General features: G+C 46.2%; 1 protein-coding gene across 2 annotated transcripts in view; it reads left to right on the forward strand.

Annotated features, from left to right (window-relative positions):
• GRK5 (G protein-coupled receptor kinase 5) overlaps positions 1-14988 on the forward strand; it is a 154840-nt gene extending 139852 nt beyond the window's left edge. For both annotated transcript variants that reach the window (XM_018910578.3, XM_030240960.2), the window contains 4 exons: positions 4019-4156; positions 6422-6559; positions 7371-7502; positions 8294-14988. In XM_018910578.3, the coding sequence (XP_018766123.1) occupies positions 4019-4156; positions 6422-6559; positions 7371-7502; positions 8294-8392 (507 nt within the window). In that variant the 3' untranslated portion in view covers positions 8393-14988. The remainder of the gene's footprint in view (positions 1-4018; positions 4157-6421; positions 6560-7370; positions 7503-8293) is intronic.
• The last annotated feature ends 4225 nt before the right edge of the window (positions 14989-19213 follow it).

Here is a 19213-nt window from a genome sequence, read left to right on the forward strand (position 1 = left end):
ATGTCAAGATTCCCAAATGGGATGCATATTTCAGGCCCTTGCATGGGTTTACTGTTGCAGAAAGCTTCTGGGGCTGCAGGAATGGTGAAAGACTAATTATTCCTTGGTGAAAGGAAGGAGTCTTCTTTCTGGAAAATATTCTAGTCCGTGCTATCTCTTGATATCCACAACAGAAGCCAGGAAGAATGTCTGGTTTCACCTGTTGCCATCTCTAGAGCTGGCTGCATCTACAGCTTTTCAAATTCCATTTATTTCTAGCATTTTTCCCCATTCTGACTCTCCTGGGACTCTCAGGAGACTGCAGCTGCTCCCCTGCAGCAGGGTTTTGCAGGAAAATCCCCTCCTTTCCCTGTTCTTTCAGTCCCAGCCTATTCCCAGTGGCCTGGTCCCTTTTGTGTCTTTCAGCCAGCAGTGGCCAGCCACCCACAACCAACTGCATTCATGCTCCAGAAACTTCCTTCTTGCATCTGAAGTTACTGAATACTCCCTTGTTTGTCATGGAGGAGCCCAGGAATCCCCAGGCAGCCTCTTTCTGTCCTCAGCTACCCTTTTCTCTGACCGCACACTCCAAACATCTTACAGCCTGACAAGGGCAAATTCACAGATCAGCTTGGTCTCCCTACTAAGCCCAGGATCCAGACTGCAGATATGGGAAATAACCCCCTCTTCATCCCTTCAGGGCTGACTTGAGGGCAGAGACTGCAGAGGTCTCCTGTATCATCTCCAAGCAAGTCCAAATCTGTCCCTTCCTACCACCACTTGCTCCTCAGCTGTTCCTCAAAGGTGCAAGGCATCATTTCCAAAAGTATTCCAGAACCAAGGGTACTAAAACTGGTCTTTCTGCTTTCAGATTCTTCTTTACAACTGTCAGCAAAGTCACATTGACATGAGAATAAAACTTTTGATTTGTTTGCCCAAGCAGAATAGAGCAAGCCTGATTCTGACTGGAAATTCTAAAGCGACCATCTTCAAATAGGCTAGAGCATAAAACTGTTGAGATTTTAAAAAACCCAAAAAACTAAAACAACCCAAAAACAACCCCAAAAAACCCAAAAAGCTCCTCAAACAAAAATCCTCATCTCAGGACCATGACAACTCAAAGTCTCATGCATCTTTTGAAAGCAAAGCATCTCTCTTTCCTTCTAGGAGGGAAAGCAAAGTCCAGAGAAGTGCTCTGAGACAGATCTTTTGCAGTGAGTCAGATGGATGTGGTACAGTACCATGTGAATCTCTGCTCAGAGAATGGCAAGGCATACAGATGTTTCCTCAAGTCTTTTTACGTTTATGGATCAGCCACTTGTGATCACAAGTCAGCCCAGATGTCACCAGCTTGGCAGCATCAGAGGCAGAGGAAGGTGTGGGGAAGAAAGGGCTGTAGCTCTTTGGAAGCTGAGCATTGCTACTGTGGCCAGCACCAGTGGCTTTAAACCCATTCCTCTGACCATTCAGTCTCCTGCTATTGCTGCTGCTGCTGCTGAGGCAGAAAGACTTGAGCAGAAAACTCTTCTGTCTACAAACCCCTTCACCATTTCTGGCTTGGCTGCTGCCACTGCAGCTTGCTCAGGCCGGGTTGGAGGGTGGCCTCTGCACCATGGGGCACACAGATTGCCAAAGCCATTTGCCATCTCAGGCTGGAAATGAGGCCCCCAGCAGCAAAGAAGCAGAACTGAGGTGGCTGTTGGAAGTCAGATCAGAAAACCACCAATGCCCAGCTGGCAGAAATGCCCAGTGGTAGCAGGGCGTTCAGAGAAGCCTGAAGAGCTGTGACACTGTAAACCCCTGGCAGGGACAAGAAACCCCAGCTCCAGCCAGGCACCAGAGGAAAGAGCACAACATGACATTAGCAACAAACAATTCTCGAGTTCCCCCTGGGTGAGATGAGGCAGCTGAGCTGGGCTGCTGCCTCGGTGGATGAGACAGAAGGTGCTGGGGCACACAAGCCCCGAGCTGGGCACACAAGCCCCGAGCTGGGCACACGATCAGCATCCCCAGGCAGCCTTGCCCCAGCGGGATACCTGCCTGGCTCCCGGTCCTGCTCCTGCAGGGATGCACCAGAGAGCACGGGACTCCTCGCCAGCCTTCCCAAAGGTGTTTGCATCCTATCGCCCGCAGCTGGGACGGTCCCGGGGATCTCCCGGGGGTGCTCCCGGTGCCAGTGCCAGCCGGCTCAGAGAGCCCAACCCAGCCCCTGCCCCGCCTGCCGCCGAGCCCCGGTGGGCTTTGCTGATGCTTTCGGTGCCAACACCGAGCACAGCCCACCCGGGCAGGGCTGAGCGCTGCTTCTGGTCCGACTGCGGGCCAGCGAGGCCGGAGCCAGCGGCGGAGGAGCGGCAGGAGCTCTCCCATGCCCCGGACAGCGCTCCCATCCCCTGGAACAGCCCCGGGTCAGCCTCGTGCCCGGGCAGCGCTCCCTCCCATCCCCCGAAGCAGCCCCGTGCCGGGGCAGCGCTCCCTCCCATGCCCCGTACCCCCAGAGCAGCCCCGTGCCCGGGCAGCGCTCCCTCCCATGCCCCCTACCCCCAGAGCAGCCCCGTGCCCGGGCAGCGCTCCCTCCCATGCCCCGTACCCCCAGAGCAGCCCCGTGCCCGGGCAGCGCTCCCTCCCATGCCCCGTACCCCCAGAGCAGCCCCGGGCCCGGGCAGCGCTCCCTCCCATCCCCCGAAGCAGCCCCGTCCCCGGGCAGCGCTCCCTCCCATGCCCCCTACCCCCAGAGCAGCCCCGTGCCCGGGCAGCGCTCCCTCCCATGCCCCGTACCCCCGAGCAGCCCCGTGCCCGGGCAGCGCTCCCTCCCATGCCCCGTACCCCCGGAGCAGCCCCGTGCCCGGGCAGCGCTCCCTCCCGCCCGCCCCGCCGCTGCCCTTTCCTCTGCTGCCGCCCGGCGGCACGGCCCGAGCAGCTCAGCATCGCCCAGGGAACCGCAGGAAGGTTTGTCTCGGAGAGATCCTTAGCACCGTCCAGTCTAACCCTCTGCCATGAGCAGGGACGCCTTCCACTGGGGCAGGGTGTTCCAAGCCCTGTCCAACCTGGAGCTGGGCACTTCCCGGGGTCCAGGAGCAGCACAGCTTCTCTGGGCAGCCTGTGCCAGGACTTCATCAGCCTCAGGGAAGAATTTCTTCCTAATAGCCTATCTAAACCTGCCCTCCTTCAGTTTAAAGCCATTCCCTCTTGTCAATTTGTGAGATGCCTTATCCAAGGTCCCTCTCCAGCTCTCTTGCACCAGAAGGTGCTGTTGAGCCTCCTCTGCTGAGTCTCTCCTGCATATATATCACAGTGTTTCTGTTCATGGACTTGCTCATCTGATAGAGCAGAGATGCTGAGTTCACTTGGTGGGCATTGCTCCTGCATGGGTACCCAGGAAACAAGCAGGACTTGCTGTAGCAGGTAGAGGCTGTGCACTGCCCTTCTCTGACAACACACAAGGCAAAGCTGAGGATAATTACTGGGCACTGGCTCCATGGATGGGACCCCCCTTGAGTTCAGCAGGGAAAAGCCCATGACTGTAAAGGGTTGGTTCAATGTGTCATGAGATGCTCTGGAATGTAGTGCAGTGGGTGAGGGAAACACAATTTGGCATTTTTGGTTTTTCCTAAGCACCTGTTCTTCTGAGGGGAAATTATTCTTACAAACGTAAAAAACAAAACCAAAAGAACTGAGACAAAGCACATGGAACTTATGAATGTGCATCTTTATGTGTAAGTAATATATAAGAAAGTAACGTCTTTATATGTTACTAGGGTATGTCAGATCTCCTCTTGAAAGTGTTCACTGAGAGCAGGCAAGAGAAATGGTCTGTATTTTGATTGTAAATACTTTACAGCAGGTGATTTTCTGAGGATTGCACCAGCATGTAGAACAGTGCAGCCCTAATCCATTTAACTTCAGCTTTTAAGGAACAAGCAGTTGCAACTCCCCTCTGTACTTCCCTATGGGCACATTCAAACACAAGTGGAGACAAAAATATCTTTGTGGAGCTCTTGCTTTTTCTGACAGCCTCACCATTCCTGTTGGCACGTTTCAGCTCCTCACCAAAGACGTGAAGCAGCGGCTGGGATGTCAAGGGGAAGGGGCAGCAGAAGTGAAGAGACACCCCTTTTTCAAGAGCATGAATTTCAAGAGGTTAGAAGCAGGAATGCTGGATCCTCCCTTCGTGCCTGATGTAAGTACAAGAGCAAGAACCCCCAGTGGCCTCTTTTAAGAGTTTTGTTTCTAAAATAGCTTCTCTCTCTCAGGGCTGTCATCACTCTCAGCACGGGGAGCTACCCCAGGAAGGTGTGATAAGTGATGGGGATGGAGTGGGGAGGCTGGGAGGAAGAGGAGAGAGGGCTCTGTGGGCATGGGGATGCAGGCTGGTAATCTGGGGCTTGATCCATTCCCACTCCTTTTACCACAGTGTTCCTGTACACCACTGGAGGCACTGGGAATCCTTATCCATGGCATTACTGTGAAAATAAGTGTGCTCAGAACCAGGTGGTGCTTGGGGCAATCAGCAATGAAAGCCAAATCTGTGCATGCAGGTTTATAGAGGTGAAACCAGAAACACGAAGTCCAGGGCTCTGTGGAACTGGATCATCATGAGAACAGTAGTTTGCTACAGAGAGTCTGAGCCAGGCTCAGCTATCAAGTGTCACCTCAAGAAGAGAAGGTGACTTGGACCTTAGAGAGCATTTGGGGTACAGAATCCAACACTGAGTCCTTGATTTACACACCAGGCTCACACATACCAAAAGGTTTTGTTGCACTGGCAACAACAGAACTTTTTCCACCCTTTTGTGGTATCAGTTTCTAGCCCAGTGCGCAGAGTTATCTGATTATTTCCCTCCTGCAGGGCTCTCTTTCTGGCTGGAGCTTCTATCCCTAAAGTCCCCATATGGTTCTAAGTAAACATTGCCATTTTAACATATTAAAGAGAGTAACATCTTGGCAGCTCCCATTCCCGTTGCTGCAGGCTCTACCAAACCAAAGTGGTTTGAACGCTACAAAAGTTTACTTTAGTTGCTCTGGTTTTGCTTTACATTTTACTATGCAGCCTAGTTATTCCTGCCAATTAGCCTGTGGTGTTACGACCTGCTTTAGTGGGAAGAAATAAGAGACAAGCTACTATTTCTTTCTGATGTAGAAAATTGTAAAATTCTGGGCTCAAATTTGGGATCCGCCAGAGTGCATAAAAACTGTGGCACATAAGGCCTAGAAGGCAGCTCTTAGAGACATATTTGCAAAGGCACAGACATTTTTATGGCTCTTTATTGGGAGCTCGAGAGCTACCCCTAATTTAATTTATTTGGCACTTCTTCCATAGATCTCCCAGTCTTTACTGAAGTCAGCTGAATCACCCACAGCTACATAGCCAATGGCAGAAGTTGTTATCCAAACCATGTCTCTCCATCCCCTTCTCTGTTACTCCATATCCACAAAAATGTTGTGGATTGCAGCTGTCAGGAATGCAGAGGGATACAGCCTTCAGCAAACAGGACTTCTGTCAGGAATAAGTCCATTTGTTTGGTCACAGTGCTCAGATCCAGATCACTAAAGTGCTGTACAGTTGGACCCTTGGCTGTGCATTCCTGGAACCAGGGACAGACAGTAGCATTCCACATGGGCTGGGGTTCAGGCTGGTCCCACAAGCCACCCCTCAATTATCCCTGCACACCAAAGGGTGGCTGTGCTGGTGGTGGGAAATCTCTGGGCACACACACTGCCTGTGATAGGCAGCCACTGATGGCTCTTTCTGCTCCCTGCTGGGCTAGGAGCTGAAAGTTCCATCACTGCAGAGAGTTTTTGTCTCTGTCATCCCAGAAAAGTGAGTAGTTCAAAAAGGCAAAGCCATTTGACTGTTCCTTTGAAGAAATGCAGCCAAGTTAAAAGAGTTAATAGAGGTAATTCTGGGCAGCTTCCAGCAGCTGAGCTATTAATAAAAACAATGGAAAAATGCCAAACCTCCTCTGTTTTCTTTAGCAATTAGGATTCAATCCTTTAAACTTCCATGCCACAAACTCCACAGCTATCTGGGCAGGAGGGCACTTCTATCTGAGGCCTCTTTTCAGGGCTCTCTCCAGTGTGCCACTGGTAAACATTCTGGTTGTCTGTTGTCCCCTCTCTCAATGAAAAGACTGCTGAAGGGCTCCATTTTTCTTTTCTGGCTCTTTCTGTCCTTTTCCTCTCACCTCTTAACCAGATGGTACATGGATGACTAAAACCCACTTTGACTGATGCTTTGAGGACTTTGGAATAGAAAGCTTAATGTGCTTAAAGTGAAGTCAGCCTTTGATGATAAACATGCAGGCAGAGCAAGCCTGGAGAAGGAGGATGCAGACACACACTTGTTAGACATTCTCACTTGACTGAATCTGTGAATGAAAGCACATGGTCCGACTCAGAAATATTTTTCCTCTTGTCATTTCTCCTTTTTTTCCTGCTGACATAGCCCAGAGCAGTGTACTGCAAGGATGTGTTAGACATTGAGCAGTTCTCCACAGTGAAAGGAGTGAACCTGGACCAAACAGATGACGATTTCTATTCCAAGTTTTCCACAGGATCAGTGTCTATTCCATGGCAAAATGAGGTAAGGATGTATCAGAGCAAAATTACTGCAATAAACCCCATAGCACAGACAGTTTAAGAGGAGCTCTATGTTCCAGTAATATATAGCTACTGGACAGCTTGCCAGACTCTAATGCTTTCATGAGTTACAAATGGCCTCTTTCAAGATCTGTAATGTACCACAGATGTCAGGTTCAGGTGACTGTATCTGTTGGCTCTGTGTGCTTGTGTAAATTGGCAAGGAACCTACTGTACTTCCTCCTCCTGGACTTCTACAGAGGTGTTTCGACAGCTCTCAGCACCTTCTGAGGCTCAGCTGGAAATCCTTAAGGGAAGGATCCTCCCCTGGTGACCCTGCTGTCACCCACTGTCTGCAGGCAGTCCCAGCTGCAGCAGCTCACTCTGGACCCTAAGCTCCTCCAGAATTTCCATGTCTGGGTCTTTGTTTCTGTTTGGTATCACAGCACAGCCAACAGTGGATTTCAGAATCCATCTCTGCATCAAACAGCAGATCCACTTGGGCAGAGGGCTGCTAATAACTGGGATTTTGTAATTGTGCCTGTCTTTGCCTGGTGTTCTCTACAATGCCAGAGGAAAGAACAGAAAGTCTTGTGGGGCAGCTTCTGACAAGTCTGATGTGCAGACATGCAGAGCAGACTCAGCCTCTGTTTTTCACACACTCTGTTTGCCCTCTACAGACACCAGCAGGAATCCAACTGTTAACTCTCCTCACACGCTGCTGGCTTTGAAGAACCTAGCACTACTGGAATTTATTTAGTGCAGATGAATAATTCCCCTTTTTTTATTTTCTCTCTCTCTCTGTATTCCACTAGATGATAGAAACAGAGTGCTTCAAGGAGCTGAATGTATTTGGACCAAATGGTACTATTTCACCAGACCTAAACAAAAGCTACCCCCCAGAGCCACCCAAGAAAGGATTGCTACAGAGAATATTTAAGCGACAGGTGAGATCTTTGATGACTAAGAACAAGAGGTGCCTGTTTTCACAGCCCTGTTCTGGTGATATTTCTGCTAGGAGAAGGGCAGTTCATCTTAGAGAGGGTTGGCTCTCATGTTTTCCTCCATATCTCAAGTTTTTCGTCTACTTGTGTGATTTTTTTTTTTTTTTTGCCACCAGTGTTGCTCGTGAGTTTTGTTTCCAGCAGCTGAAGACTTCTTACCCAACCTGTTTTTCAGTGGTATGCTGAAACGCCTTTTGAAATTGTTCTGTGGTTTTAAGACATTCCTTGTGAAAATCCTTGATTTATGTGTTTAAAAAAAAATAAAAAAGGAAAATGCACATTTTGAGGGAAGCAGTTGTGGCAGGAGAGCAAGATAACAAAGAGAGCAACCTGGATGAAACATGATGTGCAGCTTTCATGAGACACCATGGCACCACTTGCAAATGTCAATTACATTCTTAGACTGGTCTATTTCTGTAGGGTTAAAGCCATGCCTGAGCATTGGCAGGTATTCTCTGTATTAGTCAGATTTAGCAGATACTGACATTTTGCACTGAATTGATTTGGCTCCTGGAGCTGGAGTGAGTCTTCTTTGCTGCATTGCTCAAGAATTGCTGTGGTTCTGCTGACCTAGAGAGACTACAGGTAGGAAAAGGAAGAATATTTTGCATCTGAAGATCTTTAAACAAGAATTTTGCAGTCCAGACAGTACCATAAAATGAACAATGTTGGATTAAAAAAAACCCGTGGCTTGTTATGGAAATCTAATTGTCATTTTCTTCCTTTTCCTACAGCATCAGAACAATTCAAAGAGTTCTCCAAATTCAAAGGCCAGTTTAAATCATCACATAAATTCAAATCACGTAAGTTCAAACTCCACTGGAAGCAGCTAGTTCCAACTCAGTCCCATGAAACAACATGTTGCATCCTTCCACTATAATCTCTGGAGCTTCTGTGGATGAGAGAGCCTCCACCGTTGAGTGAAAAGAAAGAAAATCTGGATCTCCCAAAATGGAGATTTTCTATCCATTCCTTCCAGTGGAGCCTCACATTTTAAGAAGAAATTTCCACTCAGGTCTGTTTTTGGAGGTGGCACTCAAGACTGTGTGAATCAAATTTGTCTCTTTAGAACATTGCAATAGAAATTCAATGAACATGACTACTTGCACGTATTTAAATAGCATCATACTAGAACTGAATTTTGTCTTTATTATTTTTAAAGAAAAGTTTTGTAAATTTCTCTATTGTCTCAGTTTACATTTTGTACATTTGTATTTAAATGAAAGTCAGACTTTGGAGGTGTATATTTTCCAAGCAGCAGCTGTAAAGCCATGTGTTTTAAGACATTTTTTTAAAAGAAACAAAATGTGACTCAAGACTTCCAGAGCCTCAAATGAGAAATCATTCTTTTTAGCAATTCTAGAAAATTCTTCATAAATCACTTTATCAGATGGGGGTTTATTGACATGCATTTTTATGGAACAGTTTATTCTTAATTATTTTACATCTGTATATTTGGTTTACAGCAACACTGCATACATTTCTCCTCTTCATTAGTTTGTAATGTCTCGCATTAAATGCTAAAAGACAAGATTTTGATGCATTCAAAAATGCTACTTGCTATGCTGATGGTTTGTGATGTCTTGGGACCAGCACAGCTGAGATTTGCACTTCTGTTGTTGTTCCATCAAAGGCTTTTTAGTGAGAAAGGGAGCCCTGTTTCAGGCTCTTTTCCTTCACTAGTGTTTGTGCTGTTTCTAGGACAGGCAGAACAAAGCTGAGGGAGAGGTGGCCAGGAAAGCAAATGTCCATTTCTTTTTCTAGGACTTCAAACCTGCCCCTGCTGAAATGAGAGCAAAACTCAAAGTGTTCTCCATGCTGCAGACAAAAGCCCAAGGTCTTTCCACAGCTGCCCATATCAAAGAGGCAGCAGGAGGGAAGTTCAGCAGTCTGGTTTGTGCCAGCCATGAGATTTGTGACAGCTTTGTAGAGCTGAGCTGTGGAGGTTCAGGGTGGGATCTGAGCTGCTTTTGGGTAGTAGCAGAACCCACAGGCTGTGCCTGCACTTAAAATACTTCCATGTGTCATGCAAACACCCCTGACACATCCCCTCAATTAGATCCTCAACTGAATGAAATGCCAGTATGAAATAATAACTCCATCATTCTTTGTCCAGGATCCTTTAACCACTGACAAAAACTCTGTCCCCACTAGGATGAGCAGGATCAGGCAGGATCAGTAGCAGAACCTCAGGCATCAGAATCAGGCTCTTCTCAAGTATTTCACTCTTATTGTTAAGAACACCAGACCAAAAAATCTGATTAGTTCCCTTCCACAGGAACTGGAAAACTTTTGTGCCCACAACTGCAGCCCAAAGTGTTCTGTAGAGTGTGCTGGTTCCCCATACTCCTTACAATGCTGGCTGGACTGTACTGATTTTTTTAAGCCTTTGGGTCATCAGGAGCATCTGAAAGCCACCCTGGTGTGTCTAAAATCCAGTTAGCCAGTAGTGGAGCTACCCCAGGGTCCAAGGAAGCCATGTTCCAGTGGGAGTGTTAATAGCCATGTGCATGTTCTGTGTGGCCAGTGCTGAGGGGGAAAAGGATGAAGGTTAGTGGTGGCAAATCCCTGAGTGAGAAACACACAGGAATGGCATAGCAAAGCAGCTTGAAGTTGTGAGACAGAGAGACAGAGCAGGGACTTGCAGAGAGCAGCTGAAAGAGAAGAGTCAAGACAGGGAGATGAGGCTTCAGCCACTCTGCCATGTCAGATGGTGGCATTGCAGATCTTGTAGAAGATGCAGGGTTTTGGAGATGTTGCTAATTTGACATGAGAAATACCAGCAAATCCCTTACTGAAAGCTGGTGAACAAATTGCAAATGTTGATTATACCTTTTAGATGCTACCAGCCTTAACCTGTGGTGGATGACATTTTAGGGACAAGAGTGAATGACAGCATTTGTCCCTTGTCCTGCTCTCCTTTCAGCCAGGACAGTGCTTGCTCAGCAGCTCTGGGACTCTGGCAGTGGGGGCTTAGGGGCAGTGCAGAGTCCTGGAAGGGTGAGAGCATTCCTTCTCCCTGGATACCTGCAGGGTGTTATGCTAGGGCTGGATATCCTCAGTTCTCATGGCATGGAAGAAGGATGCTGGTGTGCACCTGGAGGCATCAAGCCTGGGATGGAGCCCCTCTGAATCCCACCTCCTTGGAGCAGTGAGAGAGGAAGGGGAGAGACACAAAACACCACCAATAGAGAGAGATTTCATCCCTGCAGTGTCTCAGTCCTACAAAATACAAACTGTATTACCAGGCTGGGGCAGCAGAACTTTTCAGCACCCAGCCCTGGAAGGCTTAAAATCCAGCAGAAGTGCTAATGACCAGTCCTAGGGATCTCCTTGTCATGGTGTGCCTACAACAACAAGACCTGCGGGATTTCTTTTGTATTCCTTCTTACTTTTGTCAGGATTTTTTTGTTCAATTTTTTTCAGCTTACCTTGCACTCAAAGCTGGAGTAGGAGCACAGTCCTTGCACTTCCATTGTGTGACCAGGTGCAGTTGGGGCCCAGAACTCAGGGCTGAAGCCCTGTCAAGGCAGTGCCCTGCACAGCCAGGCTTCCACAGGCATTTGGCCATTGGCTCCATTGAGTCAAATTTAAAAACCAATGGGAACTTAGAAAGAAAACTTAGTTTTGTCATACAACCTTGGAGAGCATTTGCAATAAGAATTTTAGTATTTTGAGAATTTTGAGGTGGGTTTGCAGGTAGCAAAGGAGTAGAAAGGAGTAGTTCTGTAATAGCTTTCCAGACTGATTCATTTTCTTTATCTTCCCTTCAGTTACCATCCAAATTCTTATGCTCAAATCTGGTTGCTTGTTTTAAATAGACAGATGAGCAAACTTAGCTCTTTTTAAGAATCAGAAATCGTTTCCAATCTGATCCTGAATTATGCAAGCATGCCTTTTATTTTTAAATCTTTGTTGAGGAGTCTGATGAACACTAATTAGTTGACAGACTTTCATGAGTCAGGTGTTTGCTATTCATTTCCTACAGTGTCTCAAGGTTCACTTGAGTCTTGTAGCATTTTTTTCCCACTGTTGGATGTGAGGCTTTTTTTAAACAAATGAATAATGAAGGGGAAAAAAATAACAAACTCTTAGATGTGCACTCTTGACCTGGATTATCTAAAAAGAGGTTTTTCACAAGAATGGCCATGACTCAGATGTTGTTTCTGAACAAAAACCTGCTTGTGAAGCTGGGAAAGGTGTGAAGATAATCAAACCAAGCAGGTAGTGCAGATCAAAGTGAGTGTTAGGGAGCTGCAGAATTCAATATCACAGTGTTCACCTGGCCCTGCTGATTAGGGACTCCTGGTTCCTGCCAGCTCAGAGACAAAACAGCTCTCCACAAACACAGCTTGGTACCACCTCAATTTGCAGCCATCCCAGAAACTACAGCTGAGAGTGCCATCAGCAGCAGGAATCAAACTTGGCTGACCCAGCAAAGCACCAGATTTGAAGATGATGATTCTTAAGGTGATTCACCCCAACCTCAGGATCCAGCTTGAATGCTCTGCTCACATTTCAAATCCAGCTGATCTCTTTCAGTGGCTGTGCCTCAACTGGAAAACCAGCAGGAAATGACCCTGCATCAGTGGGAAATCCACAGGCAGGGTGAGGGAGACAGAAGCTGTGAGCTCTGCAGGACAGGCTGTGAAGTCCCACGGTGTGTGAATCTTCAGCAGGGGTGCAGTGGCACCACACTGCTGCACCTTCTTCCTTGGGAACATCATGTGTTGGTCAGAGCTTCTTCAGTGGCCTGGGGATTGCACACACAAAGGTCTGGCCCATGGTTCAGAGACAATGTTGTCCCTCTGAAGGTCAGAGGGAACAGCTGGATGAGGCAAGCTGGAATCCCCCCAGCCTGCATGGACAGCATCACCCAGGTCTGTGCACCCCAGCCTCAGCCAGGAGCTCCCTGCACAGGCTTTTGTGGAAGAGCAATAAATGCACAAGCCCAGAGCCCAGCTGCTGCTCCTCACCACCATCCATGCAGCAGGAACTGGCTGCATTGTGAACAAGATGTTGGTGTTTTCACCCCTGCTCCACAATTAGTTGTGACCATTGTTTTGTTCAGTTAATATTTGTCATTTTCACTGGAGTTACTCACTGCAGAGATCATTCATCAGGCATTTCCCAAACAATCTTGGAAAGACTGGATTTTTCTTTGGAGGAACATCCTTTCTGTCTCTTGGCATGGGGACCATCTTCCATCATGTGGAAGGCTGCAGGAGCTCTGGAAATCCACACTTCAAAGCTCTCCTGCCCAAGGATGGTCCCAGTCTGTCTCAGGCTGCAGGGAGGCTCATTTGGCAGTGCATTTTGGAAGAATCACTCTGTTCAGTGGCTCCATGAAAATCAGGAAGTTCAAGAGCTATCTCAAGCCTTTCACAAATATGACCTTTAAGCTAAAGTAATACTAAAGATTTAGAGTAAGGAGAATAATTACTAAGGAGAATAATTACTAACAACCTCATGCTAAATTTAAGAGAAAGTCTGCATCAATTTAAAACATCTCTTCTGTGTGTTGGGCAGGACACAATTCCTTTTATACCAAATAATATCGGAGTGCTGGCTGGCAATAATTGTCTTTCTTTAAATGCAAAACCCAAAAAGATAAAGAAATTGGTCCCGAGAATTTTTCAATTATTTCCTTTGGGGAAAATAAAAAATTTCATCAAAGAAGGTGAAAGCCAACAATATGCTACAGTACTATGGGCTGACCTCCCCCAAATGTCTCTGTGATAATACAAATACAATCTGCTGCAGTTGGATCAGCTAAGCTGGTGTACTGACAAATGGGCTTTATGAAAGAAGCAATTTTAAACAGATTGCTGCCTATTCATTAACATGAATATTACTGCTGGCACGTATGTATTCTCCTTGCTTTATGTACTGGAGCCAGGAGTGATGGTTTGTATTCCTCTCCTGACTGTGTTTTTCTTCACTGCCCTGGGCAAACCTCTGTGCAATTTTGTTTTCCCATTCCCAAACACGGGGGGATGCTCTCTGTCTGTCAATGGAAAGCACTTTGGAGTCTGTGCATAAACCAGATCAGTATCAAGTCTTTGTACTATTATTTAAATGAAATAGGCTTAGTATAGCTGCTCTTTATTTACATGACTAGAGAGACACTCTCCTAAATTAGGACTCTTTTATTACTGGTTTGTCTTAGCTCCTTAGAGATGCTGAAACAGAACAAACTGCACTTCTGTAAGACATCTCCAGCAGACAAAGAGGTGACAGTGCAAATGTTTTAAGTATTCATTTCTTGCTGAAGAGCTGGCCAGTAAGCGTGGCATTCACATGGAAACACTTCCTCTGTTTTTAGAGTGGAGATAAATAGTTATGAGGAAGGGAGCAAAACAACATCCCTTGGTTCAACTTTTTTTGGCCGAGCCTGCAGAGGATTCCCTGGGCACCCACGGGGTGAGGTGCTGTGTGAAGTCCCAGACGTGGGTCTGGAAGCAAAAGAGGCAAAAAGAGCAGAAGTGCCTGGGGTCAGTGGGCTCCAGAGGGCAACTCCAGGTTTTCTGGAGTGGTCCTGCAGAGAAGATTCACTCCCAGAGAAGAAACATCTCAGGTAGTGGCTGGATGGCAAATGTGTTTTCCTTTCTCATCACCCCACACGCGGCTGTTAGATATGTTAATTAGCAAGCTCAAACGAGTTGTTTCATGTGTATTGAATGCGGTCTCCCTTAATTGCATTTCTTTTAAACACTGGACACTCTTCTAAAAGACTGAACATTTTAGCCATTTGAAGCTGAAAACTGTAAAAACTTTATTTTGTGTTTCTGAGCAATGTAGATAGACCTAAAGATTTCATGAACTATCATGTGGTTGCCCATATCTGACTAATAATTAAATTGTAAAATTGCAGTTTCATATTAGGGTTAGTCTTTTCACCTGCTTTAAAAATTAAAAATCATATTTGGTATATAAACACACACAGAATATCCTTCTGATTGAATTTCAAGAGCATATCCAGGAGTAAATGTTTTTAAGCACTTCTAATACTGTAGTCTATAAGAGGAGCAGACACTTCTAAAGCAATGTTAAAAGTTGTCTTTCATAACTGAGTCAACAGATCATTTTTGTAATAAATTAAAGCAAGTGTTCTCAATTAGAAGAGCTAGTGGCTGTTGATATTGTACAAAAAAAAAAGTCATTCTAATATCCAAAGGGTTAGGGGTGGGGAGGGTCTGTTTGGTTTTGTTTCTCTTTCCAGGGAGATCTTTAACATTGTTTGATGAAGCTAGTTTCATTTTGAGATTGTTACTGAAGATAAAGGCTTCTGTGTTCTATGGCTGCTTGGATTCTTCGTACATAATGTCCTAGTAATGTCACAGTGCTGCTGTATTTAGATCAAACCACTGTTTTGATTGGGTTTTTTGGCTTTTTTTTTAATAAATTCCTTAATTTAAATACATGGAAACCATATGTTTTGCTTTAATGAGGCACCTAATCAAACAGAGATTCCTCAGGTGCTTTGGATCCTGAAGAGGGTTGCAGTGAGGGTGGGGTGCAGCCCATCTCTTCCTGGATGGCTTTGTGTGGTTTGTGTGTTCTGTCCCACCACAGAGATTGGGGGACCCAGCTTGAGGCTGGACCTGACTTTGTGCAGGTTCTGTTCTCAGCAGGTTGTGTTTCCCCTTCCCTTCCCTTCCCTTCCCTTCCCTTCCCTTCCCTTCCCCTTCCCTTCCCCTTCCCTTCCCCTTCCCTTCCCTTCCCTTCCCTTCCCTTCCCTTCCCTTCCCTTCCCTTCCCTTCCCTTCCCTTCCCTTCCCTTCCCCTTCCCTTCCCTTCCCTTCCCTTCCCTCCCCTCCCCTCCCCTCCCTCTGCACCAGCAGCCAACACAACTTTTGCAGTTTTTGGGGTGAGTTCTGGTGACAAAATCCCAGCAGGGACACGAGCTGCACAAGGCTTGAGCTCTGCTTTAAGTGAAGTGAGCACTGCCTGATTTTTGAGGCCCTGCTTTGCTAAGCTCCAGCCAGACAGAGAATAAATTTACAGAAGGAAAACAACAACGACAACCAGGGGTGCTGTGCAGTGTCCCACACAGGAAGATCTAAAACAGAGATAAAGGGTGGCTGCAAAATCACCTGCAGGAAAGTGCTGGTGCACTGCTTTTCCTTTAAGAGAAGAAGAACTTTTCAAAGAGGCATAAAGAATATTTTTATGGGACTGCTAATGGCAAGCAGTGTCTGCATCAAGTTGCACGGAAGAACACTGAGAAAACAGATTTTCTGCATGAAAGAAGCAGCTACATCCAACAGCTAAGCTCAGTAAAACCCAAGGTAATAGACTATATAAATTCAGGTCATGCATATTAGCACTTTCCAAACAAACCCAAGCCATCTTTTCACAAGGTTTTAACAATCTGAGAGGCTGTGAGATGAAATTTTATTTATTGTCTTAACAGCTCTTGGTGTTTTGTTGGTTTTTTGGTTGGTTTTTTTTTTTTCTCTGTAACTTCATGTCTTTTCTGTGCAGCAGTATCTAGAAATGTTCCCTCCAGGGAGATTTAGTCTTCTTAGACTTTTCCACTATCTATGACATGGGATGTGCAGCTTCTCAGAGGAAAGTCATGACACTGTTTTGAAGGAAATCCAATTTAAAAGGCACATCAACTTTTTATAATTCCTCAGGGTGCTTTACAGATGAAAAATACCATAAATGGGCCTGACTGTGAAATTTCAGGTCTATGGGGTCCTTCTGGGGGAGGAAACATTACAAGTTTCTGCCAAGTCAGAGTCTATTTTTTCGGGGTTTCGAAATTCTGTTTCACATTTGGCATTCAATAAAACTAAAAACTAAAACTTAAATATGGCCTGTTAAAACCTGATGCTCTGAATTGTCTTGAGTGGAGAAGAGGAACTGCCCAGAGGCTGAGCAGCACGAATAACCCATTTACAGATGCTTGGGTAAATCACAGAACCATAGAATCATTAAGGTTGGAAAAGACTTCCAAGATCATCAGGTCAAAGGTTTGACCAAACACCACCTTGTCCACTAAACCATAGCATTAAGTAATTTCTGGAACATTTCCAGGGACTCCACCACCCCTCTGGGCAACCCCTTCCAAAGCCTCACCACTCTTTCAGAGAAGAAAATTCCTGTTTTTCTGGTTGCTTTTTAATTACAGCTTATTGCTGCTAATTTTTTTCTCAAGGAAACTTTTGTTTTCCTTTGCTGTCAGCAAATGTCAGTCACACCCTAACAGTGCAAGTCTCCACACAGCTCTGATCATTTAAATGGCAGAGATCTGCAGAGGGGCTCAGGATGCTCCAGACCTGCTAATCTGGGGTTATTGCAGTGTGACAGTCATTAAAATATCAGGAGCAAAAAGGCAGCCAGTTTCCCTTTTCTGGAAAGCTTGTAGATGGGAAATGACTTGCAAAACCAAACTTCAAAAGGAGACATTCAAGTGTGCAAAGCCACATGTTTAAGAAATGAAAGAATTAAGGTTGCCATTAATACTGTTCCTGATGCACTGTTATTATTATGCCCTTACATAATACCATGTTATTATTGTGCATCCACTCCTAGAGGAGAAACTAACCTCTGGCAAACTCACAATGAAAACCAGATGCATCCTTTCAATGGCATCTGCTAATACATTATGAGTTTCAGACTTCCATTTAAATCTTTCAAAATAGAAATATTTTCCTGCAGGGAAAATCTCACCTAATTGGCTGTTCCCTCCATTTGCAGCAGGAAGACAATTGGGAATTCAGAAAAATTCATTTGGCCTAAATATTTATTGTTTTCTCCCACACACAAAGGACTGGGAGTTCTCAGTGTCCTATCTCACTTCCCTTAGATTACCTTGATCCCAGAATGGGGAAGAGGATGTGGAATGAGCCTTACATGTTTCCCTTCCCTTTTTTTAGGGGGAAAGTCTTGGTTGTTTCCTGAGAGTTGTGAGAAGTTCCTTAATCTGCCCTCCCCTCTCCTGGTATCTCCAAAGTCTGAAGAACACAAACATGAGGCCAAGAGCTGAGGAGGCAATGCAGAAGAAATATTTCTGCAAGCAGGTGTTGGGAAGAAGGAAAATGTGACCTGCAGAAGGGACAAGACACACCTTGGGGCAAGTTTCACCAGGGCTGAAGAAACAGAGGAGCAAGAAGGGAAAAGTGATGGGGAGGAGTCAGACTGGAGGGGGCTGGGTATAGCCAGGGGCATGGTTTACTTGTTAAATCACATTAAAACAAGTCTGAAAGCAAAGAGAGAAACATCCATTCAAACCACAACTCTAATGAGGAATTTATTGCTGATGATACCACAGGCAGTCATAGATCTTTCTGGAAGGTTAAAATCATTGCTTCATTTGGGTCTGATATTCGCTGTGGAATTAAACATTGACATTTCCCATAGTAAAAGGATTCAGCTGCAGCTGACATTTTATACTTACATGACCACGATAAACATTAAAACACAATAAACAATTTGAAGTTCAGATTACATTAGGAATTCCCTATGTGGTTCTTGTATTTACAGAAGGAAAGAGGGAAGGAGCCTTCTTTCATACTTAATTCCATCATTCTGACTTAAATCCAGCATTTTTTCCTCTTTGCCCCTGTGGTGGTTTTTGAGTCAAGGGGTTTTGAGTCTGCAAATAAAACCATAATGGCTGATCATATTTAAAAGTAGATCTTATGTCTGTCTGTGTTTGCCTCTTCATGCATCAGACTCTTGCAGTGATCCACCTCGTGATTACAGGGCAACGACTGAAAATCAGTAATTTCTCATCAGCTATTTGCATCTGTGTCAGAAATAAGTCACAGTAAGAACATAAATCAGTTGGGCCACACTGACATGATAAAAGCAAGTTTCCTCAGATTAATTAACACAAACTGCACAGCAGGAAACAAGCTGCTCCTCTGACACTAATCACCTTTTTTGAGGGCAACTTAAGTATTCTAGTGATACATGTACGTGTTTAGAACACTGCCATAACTGCACCTATGGCTCAGTCATGCTGATTCTTTCCAGGAAATAACTGAAAACAAATACAGGCCAGGTTAATCAAGAACAATCCCAAAACAAGCCCCTTTCTGCATCAGAGGAGACTGAGCTGAAATCAGAGTGGTGCAGAGCAGGACCCAGCTCTTCCAGGACCGCAGGAAAACCTGTGACCAGCTCCAGCATCCCTTCTGCACCAACGCTTCCAGGGGAGCAGCGATGGGCACTGTCAAAAGCTCCAAGAAGTCACCAGAGGGGAGCTATATGATGTTCTGGATTTCCTGCTGAGCCTTGCACTCCATCCCCCTGTTGCTGTGCTGCTGTGCTGAGCTGCAGGGCTGCTCTCCTTCCTGGGCCAGCACCCGCGCAGCGCTGCAGCGGCTCCTGCGCCGGCACCCCCCGAGGGCCAGCAAGGGGCTCTGGTCCCTCTCTGCACACCCCCCGAGGGCCAGCAAGGGGCTCTGGTCCCTCTCTGCACACCCCCGAGGGACAGCAAGGGGCTCTGGTCCCTCTCTGCACCCCCCAAGGGCCAGCAAGGGGCTCTGGTCCCTCTCTGCACACCCCCGAGGGCCAGCAAGGGGCTCTGGTCCCTCTCTGCACACCCCCGAGGGCCAGCAAGGGGCTCTGGTCCCTCTCTGCACACCCCCGAGGGCCAGCAAGGGGCTCTGGTCCCTCTCTGCACACCCCTGAGGGCAG

Source organism: Serinus canaria, chromosome 6 (assembly GCF_022539315.1).
Source record: "Serinus canaria isolate serCan28SL12 chromosome 6, serCan2020, whole genome shotgun sequence".
Taxonomy (NCBI): domain Eukaryota; kingdom Metazoa; phylum Chordata; class Aves; order Passeriformes; family Fringillidae; genus Serinus; species Serinus canaria.